The following is a 16,485-nucleotide window of genomic DNA, read 5'->3' as shown; positions in this document are numbered from 1 at the left end:
CGGGTGGCTGTGGCACATCAGAGCAGAGGGGTTCCGCCGTCCAGTTCTATCCTTGACCTTCTGTCTCAGCCTGTTTCCTCAGCACCTTCTCCCTCAGAAAATACTTCCAAAGAGGGAATGTCATGTTTGTTCCTGATGACACACTCTCCAGAAACCTCTTTCATCATAAGAGACTTGCAGAAAGAGACTAAAATGAGATGCACCAGGAATAGGATGGGTTTTTTCAGACCGTAGTCAGTTTTCCTGCCTTTGTGTTTTACAGATTAAGTTTATAGAATCAGTCATCTTTCCCATTTCCAAAGAGGGTTGTTTTTTCTTTCTCTTCTTTTTGGTTAGTGAACTGTTTAATCTTTCACTAATTTAGAGTGCTAACTTTGGCCCTGTTTCCATTAGGAGATGAAAGCATGGAAATAAAAAAGCAAATTACAGGGATGAGAAGATTGCTGAACGACAGCACTGGGCGGATCTATCAGCGAGTTGGCAAAGAAGGAGAGAAACTAAAAGAAGAGCCCCAGGACCTGGATTTAGTCTGGCCTCCGCGTTTGAACTCATCTGCTGAGGCCCCGCAGAGCCTCCACCCGTCTTCACGTGGTGTGTGGAATGAGCTACCGCCCCAGAGTGGACAGTTCTCAGGGCAGTATGGCACCCGTTCTAGAACCTTCCAAAGCCAGCCCCACCCTGCTGTGAGCTCCAATGGTATGGTTGTCAACAAACATTCAGAAGGCTCTCATGGGGGTTTGTACTGTTGTGTTTTATTTCTAAATATTCAGTGTGTTGAGTTCAATTTATTAAACCCTCCCATAATTACCTGGCTTTGCTGAGTTACTTTAAAAGACAGGGAGACACAAAGGAAAGAGTTGAAGACTATCAAAAAACAGAATTGAGAATTAGGAAAGACAGGGGCTTCTATATTATAAGTGGAGATTTCCTGGTAGAGATTTTAGCCCTTTAAGAAGTTAAAGCAATCATTTTGTGCCCATGTACAGATATTATTGTCACAAAAAAAAACCGAACATTAGGGCAGAAAGAGCTCCCCATTGTCTTTAAAAGAAGCTTCCTGGTCCTATGGTGTGTTAGTAACATATCCTCTTGGTTACTCCTTCACCTTACTCATTATCAGAAGAGTCCCAGATAAAGGCGGCGGCGGACGGGGGTGGGGGGCCGATAACCCAGCATCCCACATCAGTACTGAACCCAGTGATCCCTATTTTGTAACATGCTTCATTAGCAATGGAAAGTATTCCTTTAAAGTAAAATTTTCTTAATTTAAGTTTCCTAATTGTTAAGAAAAGAATCAAATGACAATTTTTTTTCAAAGCTTAAGGAAAAAAACCTGATGCTTTCTGTGGTCATATTAGTTTTCTATCCAACCACACTGGATGCTATAATATTTGTTCTATAAACTCTGTAGAGATGTGCAGATCTATAGTTTTCACAAAGAGAACAAGAAAAAGGTAAGAAAGCATTTTCAGTTTCCTTAAGAAGTTAAGGATTTTTTTCCATTCATTTTCATTTCACAATATCCTTCAAGAAAAAGAGAATTGTTTTGACTTTTTTTTAAAACACAATTTGCGGTTCAGAGGCGTGAAAAGCCATCCTGAGACATTGATGTGACAGCGAAGGACCCTAGAGATGTATGGGTGTCTTCTCTGCCTCTCAATATTACATAAGCCAGTATCAAAGTTCCCATGCTGGCATGCGTCCAGGTTAGAGGGACACAGCTCTTTAATGACTCCTCCATAAAAGTAAAAAGTCAGTTCTCTTTAAAATTAGAAAATGATTTATAACAAGCTGAAAAGGTTTGGTTTTGTCTTCCAAAAATGATAAAGATGGTGCTTGGAATAGTGACTATTCTTTAAGACCTTTCTAACTCTACTACCATGGAAGAGACAATAAGAGAAGTAATACCCTTAGGTATGTATGAAGTTAATAAACCCCACATCAGTAACTTTTGGGTAAACAGTGTTCTATTTCCCAGTATACAACAGGGACAGTGGATTTACTTTGAAAAGTATAAAGTTAGTAAAAGTTACAAACATAAATTCCCCCATATCAGTTTGAAAATAGATACTGATTTTATGTTTTCAGTAGAAATATGGCTAGGCATAGTGGCTCATGCCTGTAGTCCTAACGCTTTGAGAGGCCAAGATGAGTGGATTGCTTGAGGCCAGGAGTTCAAGACCAGCCTGGCCAACATGGCGAAACCCCATCTCTACTAAAAAATAGAAAAATTAGCTGGACGTGGTAATGCATGCCTGTAGTCCCAGCTATTTGGGGGGCTGAGGCATGAGAATGGCTTGAGCCTGGGAGGCGGGGGTTGCAGTGAACCAAGATCATACTGGTGCACTCCAGCCTGTGCAGCAGAGCGAGACCCTGTCTCAAAAAAAAAAAAAGAAAAAAAGAAAGAAAGAAATATATTACATAAAACTGTGACTACTTTGTATTTCATTGGGATTATTTACACTTTTAAAGTTGTAACATTACAATTTTGCTGCAATTTTGAATGTAAATAATTGTACCACTACAATCACTACGTTACCTTGAAGCATTTCATGGTTTTGCTCTGGTGAATTTTTCTATAGTATTCCCAAATAATGCCTATTACAGGATATAAGGTATATAAAGTATAATAAAACACATAATTGGAACAAAACCATGGAACTTACCTTGCTGGCCTGTGAGACAGTGTAAGTGCTGGAAGTCTGTAAACTGCTCCATTTTATGGTGGTCAGGTGAACAGGTGCTGGAGGGAACCCACTGTAAGAGCAATGTCCAAATGTCCCATTTTATTCTAAGGACAATAGAAGATACTTGCTTACCTATGAGAGAAACAGAATAAGATAGGTTTACCAAGGAAAAGGCATTAAATTTAAACAGTGCAAAAGAGGCTGTGGCAAGGGAAAGATAAGACACGGGAATGGAGAAAAGAGGTAGAAAGATTTGCTTTATGAAGTTGGAGAAAAGCCCGCCAGCTCACCAATACCCTCGAACGCATCCAATTCGAATATATCCTCCCATCCCTGCCCCTCTGTGCTTCCCCACCCCAAACGCCACACCCAGAGAGTATTCTAAAAGTTTTCATGTGTGCACAGTTCTTTGTTTTTGAAATAATGTGCTTAATATCAAAACTATTTTCAATAGAACTCATTTAATTTTTAATATGAACTCTTAAACACAGCTACCAAATTTTTTTTGCAAGGCTGTCCTCAGCGCTCATTCTTTGTGTGAACTAGCGTGAGTGTGTTTCGAGTGAGTTTTTGAGGTATTGTTATTTGAGATGAACAGCTCTGACAATAGGGAGGCCTGCTGTGCCCACTCATTGTGTGCGTGTGTGTGCGTGTGGGCTCCCGCACGGTGCCACAGCATGCACCTTACAGTATAGGAGCCTGGATAATTAGATAAAGTCAGACCCCCAGATGTAGGTTGTGATAATTAGTGGGTACGTTTTCCTTAGGCACAGCTTCATCATAATTGCACATGCTTCAAAATCCTGCCAAGATACTTTCTTTTTTCTCCCCACCCCTTTATGATTTTTTTTTTTTTTTTTTTTTTTTGGTTTGTTTGGAGTATGTCATTCTTTTCTTTCATGCTCAGGAGAACTTCCAGTGGTGAATTCATCAGCTGGATCAAACTGCTGTACTTGTAACTGCCAGTCAACGTTGCAGGCCATTCTACAAGAGCTCAAGACCATGAGGAAATTAATGCAAATTCAAGCAGGTACAAGGATCAGGCCTCGGAATGAGTCCTTTGATTTTTAATGCATATCTGACATCTTCCGTTGGAATGTTCATTGTGCTTTTATTAAAGCCGCCTTCTCACCTTGCTGTCTTGCTGTGCCTTTTCAAGTATCTGTTTTTTCAGCTTTCTCTACAGTCCATTTTTCCTTTAGCAAATCAAACATATTTTGTCTTGCTACTGATACAGCTCATATAATTATGTGTATGTACTCGATAGACTTCATTCCATGATCTCCTAGTACTTCACAAATGTCAGTTAATTAAATTTGGGAGCAACTGTGTATGGAGGGGTCCTTTAGGAAGCATGGGCTTCAGTGTTCAAGGACTAAGCAGATAAGAAATGTGGAGCCCCAGGCTATGCTTTGTGGCTTTTCTTTCTCTCCTGTTCAGGATGCGGAAGCTCAGAGATCCTCCCTGTTCTGTCGTCTTTGTTTATGTGACTCCTTTTTGTTTTCACCGCCATCAGGCAAGTTGAGGGACGGAAGAGCAGTGGATTTGTAATTTGGGATTGGACGCCAATTTCTGCTTTTGGAGCTGTGTGGTGTGTCTGAGCTTCCTGTTTCACATCTGTAAATGGAGAATTCATATCTAACTCACAGGGCTGTTGTCAAAATAGAATGATGTAGTAGATGTAAATGAACCTTATAAGGCGTGGTACGAGCCTAAGCTGTTTCGTTAGCGTGGTCTTAAAGTCCATGGAGCGGTCTACAGAAGTCAGGAGGTCTAGGTCTTCATTATAGCAGCTGTATTTTCTGATCTGCACAATTGAGGGAAAACAGAATTGTTTTTGTCACAGGTACAAGAAAGAAATCATTGTATTAAGTTTTCCCTCTTGTCAAGGGACATCACCACTTGATCTAAGCCATGTCGTGACTGGCTTTCCTGCCCTTTCATCAGAATGGTAGTCCGGAAGGTCGTCACTCAGCAGCTGTTCAGGATGTCATTTAGTGAATTCTAGTATAATTTTAATATTCAGTGATGTGGGTTTTGATATAAAAAGCTTAATACTTAGATATATCAGTCACCCAAGATCACATTGAAGTAACGTGAGCTACTTTCTGAAAAACAGCATCTTTTTATTTGAGACGGAGTTTCACTCTTGTTGCCCAGGCTGGAGTGCAATGGCACGATCTCGGCTTACCGAAACCTCTGCCTCCCAGGTTCAAGCGATTCTCCTGCCTCAGCCTCCCTAGTAGCTGGGATGACAGGCATGTGCCACCACGCCTGGATAATTTTTGTATTTTTAGTAGAGATGGGGTTTCTCCATGTTGGTCAGGCTGGTCTCGAACTCCCGACCTCAGGTGATCTGCCCGCCTCAGCCTCCCAAAGTGCTGGGATTACAGGCGTGAGCCACTGCGCCCAGCTAAACAGCATCTTTTTAAGCACTGAATTTGGTTTTACCCCAAGGAAGCATTTTGCTCAGGTCAGTAAGCACTGGACTCACCTTGTTCCACTACGATAATCTGTGTTCTTATTAACCTGGCGGAGGTTAACATCTCCTAAATAAGGAGCTCAGAAATAAAGGTTACTTTATGATGTTCAGATTCTTTTCTCCGAGGAGGAATTTGTTAGCACTTAAGAAAATATGCATATGAAATTGTAATGATTTGTTTTGTCACTTAAGCTCCTTACTACTGAAATGGCAAACTACAAATTGCAACCATTTAAATCCTTGACGGAAGCCTTTTTAGAATCTATTAAGTAAATGCCACTTTGTCGCTATGTTTTCTTTTCTGAACCTTTGCAGATTAGGGAGGTAAACGATTCCAAAGCTGTAGGATGGCACAAAGGATAAACTGAATAAATTACTCTCCTTTAATTTTCTTAAACTTAAAAATTTGTGTCATGTGGGTAGATTTACTTAAGGTTTAATGCCTGAAGACTTAGATTTAAATTACATTTAGAAAGTTTCACCTTTCTTTTAAGAAGACAGGGAATAAGACCTAGAGGTAAGATCTGGGTGCCAGAGACTTGGGCTGTGTCTAGATTTGCAAAAGGAGAAGAAAAACTCAGATAGTCCCCGTGTTCCTTAAACCAAAACGTTTTCATTTCTAATTTAGAATCATGAGGCTTAGCAAGGCCTGGGGCCTAGACCATCATGATCATTATTTGAGGTCCCTTTGACCCTGAGGGTGCAGACCCAACCTTGAGGGGGAATGCAGATAGAGCAAAGAGAAGTTCCCAACTCTGGCTGCACAGCAGAATCACTGGAAGAGCTTTCAGACAATGCTGATTCCCAGGCAGCATCCCTGGAAGTGTCAGTTCATTTAGTCTGGGGTGGGGCTGAGGCATTTCAGTTTTTTTGTTTGTTTTTGTTTTTGTTTTGAGACACAGTCTCACTCTGTCGCCAGGCTGGAGTGCAGTGGCGTAATCTCGGCTCGCTGCAACCTCCGCCTCCTGGGTTCAAGTGATTCTTCTGCCTCAGCCTCTCGAGTAGCTGGGACTTCAGGTGCCCACCACCATGCCCAGCTAATTTTTGTATTTTTAGTAGAGACGGGGTTTCACCATGTTGGCCAGGATGGTCTCGATCTCTTGACCTTGTGATCCGCCCACCTCGGCCTCCCAAAGTGCTGGGATTACAGGGGTGAGCCACCATGCCTGGCCCAGCATCTCAGTTTTTTTAAACTCGAGTGATTCTAATGTATAGCCAAGGTCGAGAACCATTGAGCTAGACTAATTACTGGTTTAAAAACTTCTGTGCTTTTATGTAGTGCAATTAGTTTGCTTCTAATATTTATGAATTGCTTTTGAATTTGGAGACAAAAATATCAGGATCAAAGTGTAAATATTCTTTATTTTCAGACTGATAAGAGGTAAGAGGAAGTGATTCATGTTTATATGCATTTAAAGACCTTTAGTTTTCACTTGTCCTATAGGTTCATTTCTGTTGAAAAGCAGGGACATCCTATAGTCATATTAAGAAGCTATATTAATACTTGAGGATTTAAACAATGATGCCATGTTTTCCAATTACACTTTCCAAGAGAGTATTTTTAAATGGCTAGCAAACATTACTTCCCAGAGTGCACTGTGAGAACTGTAATTTACCATCCTGGATTTCTTTAAGTATAGAATCAGGTTGAATACTTGGTTCCTGTACTGTGCTTTTCATGTTTGGAACTGTTTCTAGATTTCACTGATTTGCTTGACTTGTACAGAAAGATATTGCTCCTTCAATTATGTGAAACCGAGGTCTAGAGAAGTAGCCTTGTCTGAGGCCATGTAGTAGGGTGCTCTGGAGGTGGTTGATGTGTGGAGAATATTTGTTTGGTGAGGAAGGATTCACTGGTCCTAATTAAGTAACTAACAGGCTTTTCCCACATGCTTACTGGTCCCTAATATAGAATCATCCCAGACTGCTTCTTTTGATCAGTCTTGCCCAAATGATCATCACTGTCTCATCTTTGTCAGTTTTGGCACCTGTAGATTATTAGGAACTGATCAGTCTAACCCCAAATGACATTGGAATAGTCCTGAAACAGGCTTACAAGGAAGCACAGCCGTCTCCATCCAAATTTAAATTCCGAAGTTCTTATTGATTTAGAAGCGTCCTATGATTTATAAAGCCATGCTCAGGTGTTTTCTCACAGCTCACAATCCTTTCCCTGCATTGAACCCCACAGCAGTATGCTGTCCCGATTCACCTGCAGTAACGCTTTCTCCTGAGTATTTCTCTGCCTTTAGGACTTGAAAGTGCTTCAGAGCCTGCGTTTGGTAACCTTTAGGTCCAGTGGGAGATTTATTTAGTGTGCTTCATCCTGGAGTTTTCCTCGTTTCGGTTTCAGTTTGTAGATCACATGCATAGACTGGAGATAAGTTTTCCTAAGTCAGACACATGTGCCTGTACCATATTTTTGTTTATTATTTGCAGTTGGAACTCAAAACAGACAACAACCCCCAATTTCCCTTATATGCTCCCAGCGAACTGCTGTCTCACGAAAGAGAAATAAAAAGAAAAAAGTGCCCCCAAAGACTGTGGAACCTCTTACTGTGAAACAGAAGCCCAGTGGGTCAGAGATGGAGAAAAAGGCGGTGGTGGCCTCTGAGCTATCTGCTCTCCAGGCAGCCGAGCACACCTCCCCGGAGGAGAGCCACGTTCTAGGATTCGGCATTGTTCTGGAATCACCTTCCTCAGATGTAAGTTGCCATTTTCTGGCTGCTGACTCTAATGCTATGTAACTTTCAGGAATTTTATAGTATTTATAGATTTCCCTTTTGACAACTGGAGAAACTTGCAGAATATATGTGGGAAAGAAGAAAAGAAGACTGGTAATAATTTTCTTGTCTGGAGTTTTCTTTTCTGAAAATGTTATGCCTTATTTATTTACACAGGTTTCCAGTCTTTGTCTCCGAAAGGAGGAGGGTGATGGCGTAAATAATCTGCCCACTAATTTCTTTTGCATTTTTAATTTTGCAGTGGCAGTTTTCAATTTCCTTAGTGTAGAGACCTAAAAGAATATAATTAAATCCTTTGTAGATGGGCATAAATGAACAGAACCATACAGATAAGGTCACACCTTTCTGGAAACACAAACTAATAATAAAAAAGGAGCAGTCATACTAATTCTATTTTATAGATGCAAGCCACACTGCTAATTAGGTGGCAGCGCCATGCCATTTACTCCGTGTAATGATAGGTTAACACTCTGCAAAGGTTTTTCTATTTTAATATCATAGCCAGAATGTTGCCACAGTCCAGAATGTTGGATGACATCCGAGATAACCATCTGACTTGCTATTTTACATTCATAGGACCATAAACGAATTTGTTTAATAGTGCACTATATTTGCAATTGCATTTCTATTTACAATGTCTTTCTCTAAGTATGTTTGTGTTGTGAACCTTAACTTGTTGGGTGACTTCTTAAAATAAGAATGGGGGATCTATTCTTATCAGATTGCATAGGATGAGAATCCTGCTGCGAACTCCCACAGGCCTGTATGGGATTGGAGGTTGGCCGTACCTTTTAAACTTTAAGTAGGAAACAAATTGCTTTTTTAAAAAGTGTTTTAAAATTTTTGAAAGAAATTGTGGGAAGACAGTTTGCTAGGGTATATCCACATTGGGTTTTTAACAAAGGGAGGGGACAAAAATAATCATCTTGTGACTTTTTTAGATTGGAAAGTTGTTGGAACTTTTACCTAATTCTCGGTGTTAAAGTTTCTTTTTTTTTTTTTTTTTTGAAATCTATAAACACTTGCTACAATTGTTAAGAAGTTCATCTAGACTAAAAATTTAATTTTAAATCATTTTTCATGATGATAACGTTCTATTCTGGACCAGTCACCTCATGCAATGATATCATATTGCTATTGCAACTAGGGCCCTGAGTCAAACCCCAGGTAGATCACATATTCGGAAAGAGAGGTAAATTATTCCTCAACACAAAGTACATTCAGTCCTTAAATTTTCTAAGCATTTTTTTTTTTTTTTTTTTTTTTTTAGACAGAGTCTCGCTGTGTCGCCCAGGCTAGAGTATAGTGGCATGATCTCCACTCACTGCAACCTCCACCTCTCGGGTTCAAGCAATTCTCCTACCTCAGCCTCCTGAGTAGCTGGGACTGCAGGTACTTGCCACCACCCCCGACTAATGAAAACTCAGTTAGCTGTTGATTGTCTTGGAAGAATAACATGCTTCTAAAGAAAAGTGAGGCCAGGCATGGTGGCTTACACCTGTAATCCCAGCACTTTGGGAGGCCGAGATCAGTTGAGGTCAAGAGTTCGAGACCAGCCTGGCCAACATGGCGAAACCCGTCTCTACTAAAAATACAAAAATTAGCTGGAGGTGGTGGCACATGCCTATAGTCCTAACTACTCGGGAGGCTGAGACACGAGAATCGCTTGAACCCAGGAGGCAGAGGTTGCAGTGAGCCGAGATTACACCACTGCACTCCAGCCTAGGTGACAGAGGGAGATTCCGTCTCAAAAAAAAAAAAACAAAAACAAAAAAACAAAATCATCAGCTTGGGCAAGTGGCCCCGTGTTGCTAGAACAGCTGTCTGGCCGGCATTGATAAAAGTAGGGTGGGGTGAGAGAGTGAAAGTCCAGGTGAGGCCTTCAGCCTTTATCTGTGGGCAGGAGGGAGCCATTCCAAGTTTCCAGTAAAGGAAGAATTGTGCCTGTATCTTAGAACCGTAGCTAGAACAGCATGCGGCTGGCAGAAAGATAGAGATAGCCGGAGGAAGATGCGTGCAGCCTGCCAGGCAGGAGATCAGGAGGGCTAGACAGGAGCAGTGAGCCTGGAGAGGAGAGCATGGAGAGACATTCAGGAGGAACACGGGGACTGAGTGGGAAATGAGCCCTGGGTTCCCATCTGGGAAACTTGCTGGGTTACAGCTGCAGCTGGGACTTCAACTGAGACGCGGAGAGCAAGAGCAGTGCAGGCTTTCAGCTCTGGATGGGAAGGAAAAGTGAATTTCATATCCTCAACACGTTCGCTAGACACCTCGAGCACAGGAGAAAGATTAGCACTGGAAACGATGAAAAGTGACACTGGAAACCCATGCTTTATCGCTTTCGTAAATACAAAGAACTCACAGTGTATAGAGTTCCCTTTTTGCGTTGTGACTCATAGTGTCACCCAAATGCCAATGTATATACCCATGGCACAAACACAAACATAAGGCCCCACAAGGGGCTGTCAATCATGGCAGATCAGCCACTGTCTTCAAACTGATAACAATAGTCCCTAATCAGATGCAGAAACACACTAAGTTCTAATCAGAACCAACCAAAATGTCAAAAATGGCAGAGTGTTATGGGCATCAAATGAGATACAGTATATGGGAAAATCCTGTAGCAGTGCCTGGCACATAAAAGGTACTCAATAAATGTTATTTGTTTAATCTGCGAAGGAGGAAACATCTGCATTTGCATTAAGCGCAATATACAAAACAAACTTAGGAAACATTCAGTCTAGGACTTAGCTTTAAGGAGAGCCTCCTCCTCAATTTCACTGCAGTTCACTTGTTTTTTCCTGTTCCTCCTCTCTGTACCCACCCACTCCCCTTCAAGGCTACACTGTGATTTGAACGATCCTCCTGGATAGAACTTCCTATACTGTTTGGTAAATATTTACACGTTAATGCATCCTTCCACCCCAGCTTCTCAAGAGCAGAGACTGTGATTATTAATAATAATAATAATAATAGTAATAGTATTCATGCGCCATCTTTGAGGTATTCTTCTTATCCGCTTTCTATGGGCAGCTTGCACAAGTTCACACAGCCAAGAAAAGTGGAGTGTGTCCCCCAACCCAGGTCTGTCATCTGCCCTTGTCCGCTGCGCAAAGGACGTGCGGGTGCCCATTCTAGCCCAATGCCTGTGCGTGACGAACAGTCAGTCACTGTTGAGGGGATGATTATCATATGAAAGAACTGAAAGTTTCAGCTGTGGCTGTTGATTCTGTTTACTTGGAAGTTTCTTGGGGAGAACTTCATGGGTCAGGGAGCAGGCTCTGAGGTCAGGCTGCCTGGGTTAGACTCTCAGCTGTGTGACCCTGAGCAATGAACCTGACCCTTCCCCACTCCACTTCTCTCTGTAGAATGGGGATAGCAAGTGCTTCCCTCCTGGAATTGGCTCATTGGAGGAATTAGATGAAGTCATCCTTGTGGAGCACTTAGAACAAGGCCTGGCTCATTTTAAGCACTCAATAAATATTAGTTCTTTTTTTAACCTTAGCATTCTTACCTCAGTGTCTTTATGGGAATAAATATTTTAAAATAAAATTTATCTATATCTATCAGTGAAAAAATACATGTGAACAAGTAGTGTTTTTAGAAAGGGAATAGACTGAAATACTTCCCTTTTGGGCAGGAGTATTTCACCCTTTTAAAAGTAACATATTAAATAAAATTCGAACCTCAATTATACACAGAAGCAGAAACCCAAAACTAAATTTCAGATTTAAATACAGTATTTAGGCCGGGCGCGGTGGCTCATGCCTGTAATCCCAGCACTTTGGGAGGCCAAGGCGGGTGGATCAGGAGGTCAGGAGATTGAGACCATCCTGGCCAACATGGCGAAACCCCGTCTCTACTGAAAATAAAAACAAATAGCAGCACAGTGGTGCATGCCTGTAATCCCAGCTACTCGGCAGGCTGAGACAGGAGAATCGCTTGAACCCGGGAGTCAAAGATTGCAGTGAGCCGAGATTGCACCACTGCACTCCAGCCTGGCGACAGAGCGAGACTCCATCTCAAAAAAAAAGAAAAAAGAAAATACAGTATTTAATTCTTTCTTCATGAGTTCACAACCCAATACTCTACCAATACCGAGAGAAGACAGTTGTTAATTTCTTATGATCGCTGTTTTTCAAGATTATATATATTGATTTGTGTTTTTCAGAGCAGATATACATGGCCTAAGTTTGTTTTGTTGTTGTTGCTTTTCGTTTCTTGTTTTTCAGCTTGGTGAAACAATCAGATTAGTTTTTAACAATATTTAAAAATAATTTTTAATAATAGGAAATGGTTTTCTATCTGTTGTAGTTACTATAAATAATCTCCAGTAATCCTAGATTATGCCAGTTTAAAAGTTTTCAGAAGATAAATTGTGGATATTCATCAAAATATCTGTATTGGAAATCTGCTTGCTTTTTTTTTTTTTTTTTTTTTTGTAATTGAGACAGAGTCTTGCTCTGTCATCCAGGCTGGAGTGCAGTGGCATGATCTCAGCTGACTACAACTTCCACCTCCAGGGTTCAAGCAATTCTCCTGCCTCAGCCTCCTGAGTAGCTGGGACTATGGGTGCCTGCCACCATGCCCAGCTAATTTTTGTGTTTTTAGTAGAGACAGGGTTTCACCAGGTTGGCCAGGCTGGTCTCGATCTCCTGGCCTCAAGTGATCCATCCGCCTCGTCCTCGCAAAGTGCTGAGATTACAGGCGTGAGCCACCATGCCCGGCCTTGAAATCTGTTTTCTTAACACCTTCTTGGCCCAATAGATAAAGCGATCCACTGGGATCAAGTAAAGTAAACCAAGCAAATGATTTTTTAAATTTACTCATCAACACATTGAAATTGAGGCCATTGGCCAGGCGTGGTGGCGCACACCTGTAATCCTAGCACTTTGGGAGGCTGAGGTGGGTAGATCACCTGAGATCAGGAGTTCGAGACCAGCCTGATCAACATGGAGAAACTCCATTTCTACTAAAAATATAAAATTAGCCAGGCGTGGTGGTGCATGCCTGTAATCCCAGATACTCGGGAGTCTGAGACAGGAGAATCGCTTGAACCTGGGAGGCAGAGGTTGCGGTGAGCCAAGATCGCACCATTGTACTCCAGCCTGAGCAACAGAGCAAGACTCCGTCTCAAAAAAAGAAAAAGAAAAAAAAAGAAAAGAAATTGAGGCCGTGTATGCCTGAGAGTGTAAGTTCCAGCACAGGCTGCAGGAGTTCAGATCTTTGCTTCATCATATATTAGCTGGATAATGTTAAACAAGTTACTTCACTTCTCTGAGCTGTAGTTTTTGCATCTGCAAACTGGGAAAATAATAGTAGCCATTTCATAGGGTGAAAATCAAATTAGAAAAAATCTGTGTGATATGTGTTAGCCTAGGGCCTGGAATATAGTAAATAGCAAATAAATGTTAATTATATTGCTGTTTTCCAGGGCATACTGAAGTGTGTGAAATAGTCCCTGCCCTTGAAGGAGCACATGAAGGAAAATTCACGAACAGTAATTATAATAGCGTAGGACATCAGCTGTGGCGCAGGCAGTCGGGTCACCTGGGAGCCTGGATAGTCTCTCAGAGTGGACATCTTGGAGGAGCCATTTCAGTGGCCTTAGGAGAGAAGCAGCTAAATTGCAGTGGTTAGACTCTTACATATTGCACATTTTGGCTCAAATATCTTTAGCATAAATCAAGCCCTAGTCTTCAGAGTCATTAATTTATTACCTGAAGAAGGAAAAAGCTAAAAGCACCTCTAAAAGATGGGAATGTCTCATTATGCAAGTACATGGAGAAAATTTCAAGGGACCAAATTGTATTCTCTTCTAAAATTGAATGCTTAGCTCTACCAAAATATTGTCAACTAAAAATGTCTATAAAGAATTGGCTGTTGGATGACTTCTTGTCATTTTTACCCCATTCAACATTCGCTATAGGCTATCGTGTAAATTACACCTACTTTTGGATAGGACTTTTGGCTGAGCATTTTTTGCTTAATGAAAAGAGGGCAGCCACCTTCCACTATGAGCCTTGACGTAGGACACGAGCATGCTTCCGCCCCATCCACACTGCAGCTCAGGCCCGCTATGTCCCCAGGCCACCTCTGTTCTGAGGTGCTCAACAGGAACAGCCATGCTGGTGAGCGTCTAGTCCCACACGCTCTTGTTGCTACCCTCCTCATGGGCTGTGTTCTCAGCATAGCATTTAATAAATGACAGGCTGTGCGTGTTGGCTCCCGCCTGTAATCCCAGCAGTTTGGGAGGCCAAGGCAGGAGGATTGCTTGAGGCCAAGAGTTGAGATCAGTCTGGACAACAAAGCGAGACCCCCCTCTCTGCAAAATATATAAATACATACATTTTAAAAATTTGCTGGGCATGCTAGCACATGCCTGTAATCTCAGCACTTTGGCAGGCTGAGGAGGGAGGATCACTGGAGGCCAGGAATTCAAGACCAGCCTGGGCAACATAGTGAGACTCTATCTGTACAAAAAAATTTTTATTTAAATTAACTGGCCACACACTTGTAGCCTAAGCTACTCAGGAGGTTGAGGTGAGAGGATCACTTGAACCCAGGAGTTGGAGGCTGCAGTGAGCTGTGATCCCACCACTGTACCCCAGTTTGGGCACCAGGTTGAGATCCTGTCTCTAAAAAATAAAAATAAAATTTAAAAATAGAAAATAAATGATAATAGTGATTCTTGCTATGTCTGCCTGGGGCAGACCTGAGTTACAGGAACATTTAGTTTTTATCAGACAGAAGCATATCACATTTATGAGCAAAATTAAATCAATTATGGGGGAAGTTTGTGTTTTAAAATTTGTTTTCTTAAACTGAAGCACATTTTCCTCAAAATACATCTAATATACTACAAAATAAACACAAGAACCAAAGATCATTATATATAGTGGTATGGACGTAGACTAAATTCACATCCTTTAAGCACTCTTATGAATCCTGTTATAAGCTTTTCAGCCCCAAATCAGTTAGTCTTGTTCAGCAGGATCCTGCCTCTTTGTCTGTAGTTTTCTTTCAGCTTTTGGTCCTGAGCCAGCCTGAGACTGACCAGCCAGCCCAGCCCCCCAAATCCCCACCAGCATATGACCTCGTCCAAACAGCCCTGTGCACATGCCTGCAAAGGTGACCCTATATAATACACAGAATCTGTACACTATTAATCTGCCATCGAAAATCTGGGGTTAATGCCCAGTATGATTATTTGTGCGCTTCTTTTAACCAGTGACCACATGTAGCTTTTTATGTATCTTACTGTAATTTACTTATTAATACCTTACTGATACCTTATATAGAATAGCCTATGGTAGAAATAGTCCCTCGGTGGTTAACTAGCATGATCTTCTAAAAATTATCTTACTTTGTATTCTTTCAATTATACAGGGGAGTCACGTGATGTGCTCATGGGGACTTGGGAGTGTAACGGGGCAGAGGGGTGGGGAAGGACCATCTTCATTTACCTAGTTAGGAGATTCCCCAGCCAAACTAGATCTTAACCCCAGCTACTTCTAAGCAAAGGGAGACCACAGGTGATATGCAAAGAGACAAATTCGTGAAAGTCCACAGGCCTGGATCCAGGACATTTTCAAGAGTGTTGGTGACTGTCTGTGCAGTGTTTGCCTCCAGAACTTCACCCAGTGTGAGATGAATAAGGAAAAGTCAGCATTTGATACACATTGTTGTACTAAGTGGCCAAGGTACCTAAAATAGGCAGGACATAGATGAAAATCCAAATTTATAGTGGGAATTCAGACTCCCAACTCTTAAAACGATGACTCTAAGTGTCTTAAATCCTGCCCCAACTTTAGATTGTTATTTTGAACTGTTTGTTTAGACATCATCATTTAAAAATCATATTACTTCAGTAATCACTAAAATCTGTAAATTAACATATTCGCTTTCTATTTTGGCTTCAGTATCAAATTGTGAATCTGTCAAGAGAAGTCTAGTTTTCAAAATGTTACTCATTTGGAAGAGTGTTGGTTTCTGTCATAGCTATCAGTAAGCAGAGAGATCTCATTTAAACTAGAGCCAGTAAACTAAGAGATTCAATGACACAATTAAAGAAAGGGCTTTATCCCATTTTTAAATATATGTACAAAGATGTGGATCATTATGTGATAGTAATCCACTATGATTATATTTATCAAATGGAGGAAATAAAAAGATTTCATAGTGAAAATGTGAGATTAGTGAACGTCATCTTTTCTTCGTGTTTCAGAAAACAAAGCTGCCCTCTTTTGTTCTTTTAAGGCGTTGTTGCCTTGCGGCACCTGGCACACGTAGATAGCATTGGCGCTCGTTCACTCCTGGCTCAGAAATCTGAATAGGAGACAGGCCGAGAAGAACAGGAAGGACAGAGCCCAGTCACCTGTGCCCCGGCTGCCGCTGCCACCACCACCTCCACTAATCAGACTACTTCCTCCTTTGTAAGGTGCTTGCAAGGGGGTGAGTTCATGTTCCTTGATCTGGAAAGAACAGTTCAAAATAACAGTATTTGGCAGTAGAAAGTGGAATGGAAAGCAGTGACAGCGTCTGCACTGGAAGTCTCTTAGCTCTCAGAAAC

The 16,485-nt window shown here is 41.5% G+C and overlaps 1 protein-coding gene across 13 annotated transcripts in view; it reads left to right on the top strand.

Moving 5' to 3' along the window:
- BEND7 (BEN domain containing 7) overlaps positions 1-16,485 on the top strand; it is an 87,491-nt gene that overhangs the window by 28,719 nt on the left and 42,287 nt on the right. For 10 of the 13 annotated variants that reach the window (XR_004031765.1, XM_030819288.1, XM_030819287.1 and 7 more), the window contains 3 exons: positions 394-735; positions 3,595-3,717; positions 7,609-7,874. Coding sequence is in view for 12 of the 13 variants with exons in the window: in XM_030819288.1 (XP_030675148.1) it covers positions 394-735; positions 3,595-3,717; positions 7,609-7,874 (731 nt within the window). In the remaining variant the exon portion in view is untranslated. The remainder of the gene's footprint in view (positions 1-393; positions 736-3,594; positions 3,718-7,608; positions 7,875-16,485) is intronic. The other 3 variants (XM_030819292.1, XM_030819291.1, XM_030819286.1) reach the window with 1 other exon arrangement.

The sequence above is a fragment of the Nomascus leucogenys genome, chromosome 9 (genome assembly GCF_006542625.1).
Source record: "Nomascus leucogenys isolate Asia chromosome 9, Asia_NLE_v1, whole genome shotgun sequence".
Classification (NCBI taxonomy): domain Eukaryota; kingdom Metazoa; phylum Chordata; class Mammalia; order Primates; family Hylobatidae; genus Nomascus; species Nomascus leucogenys.
This window is presented reverse-complemented; position numbering and strand designations above follow the sequence as displayed.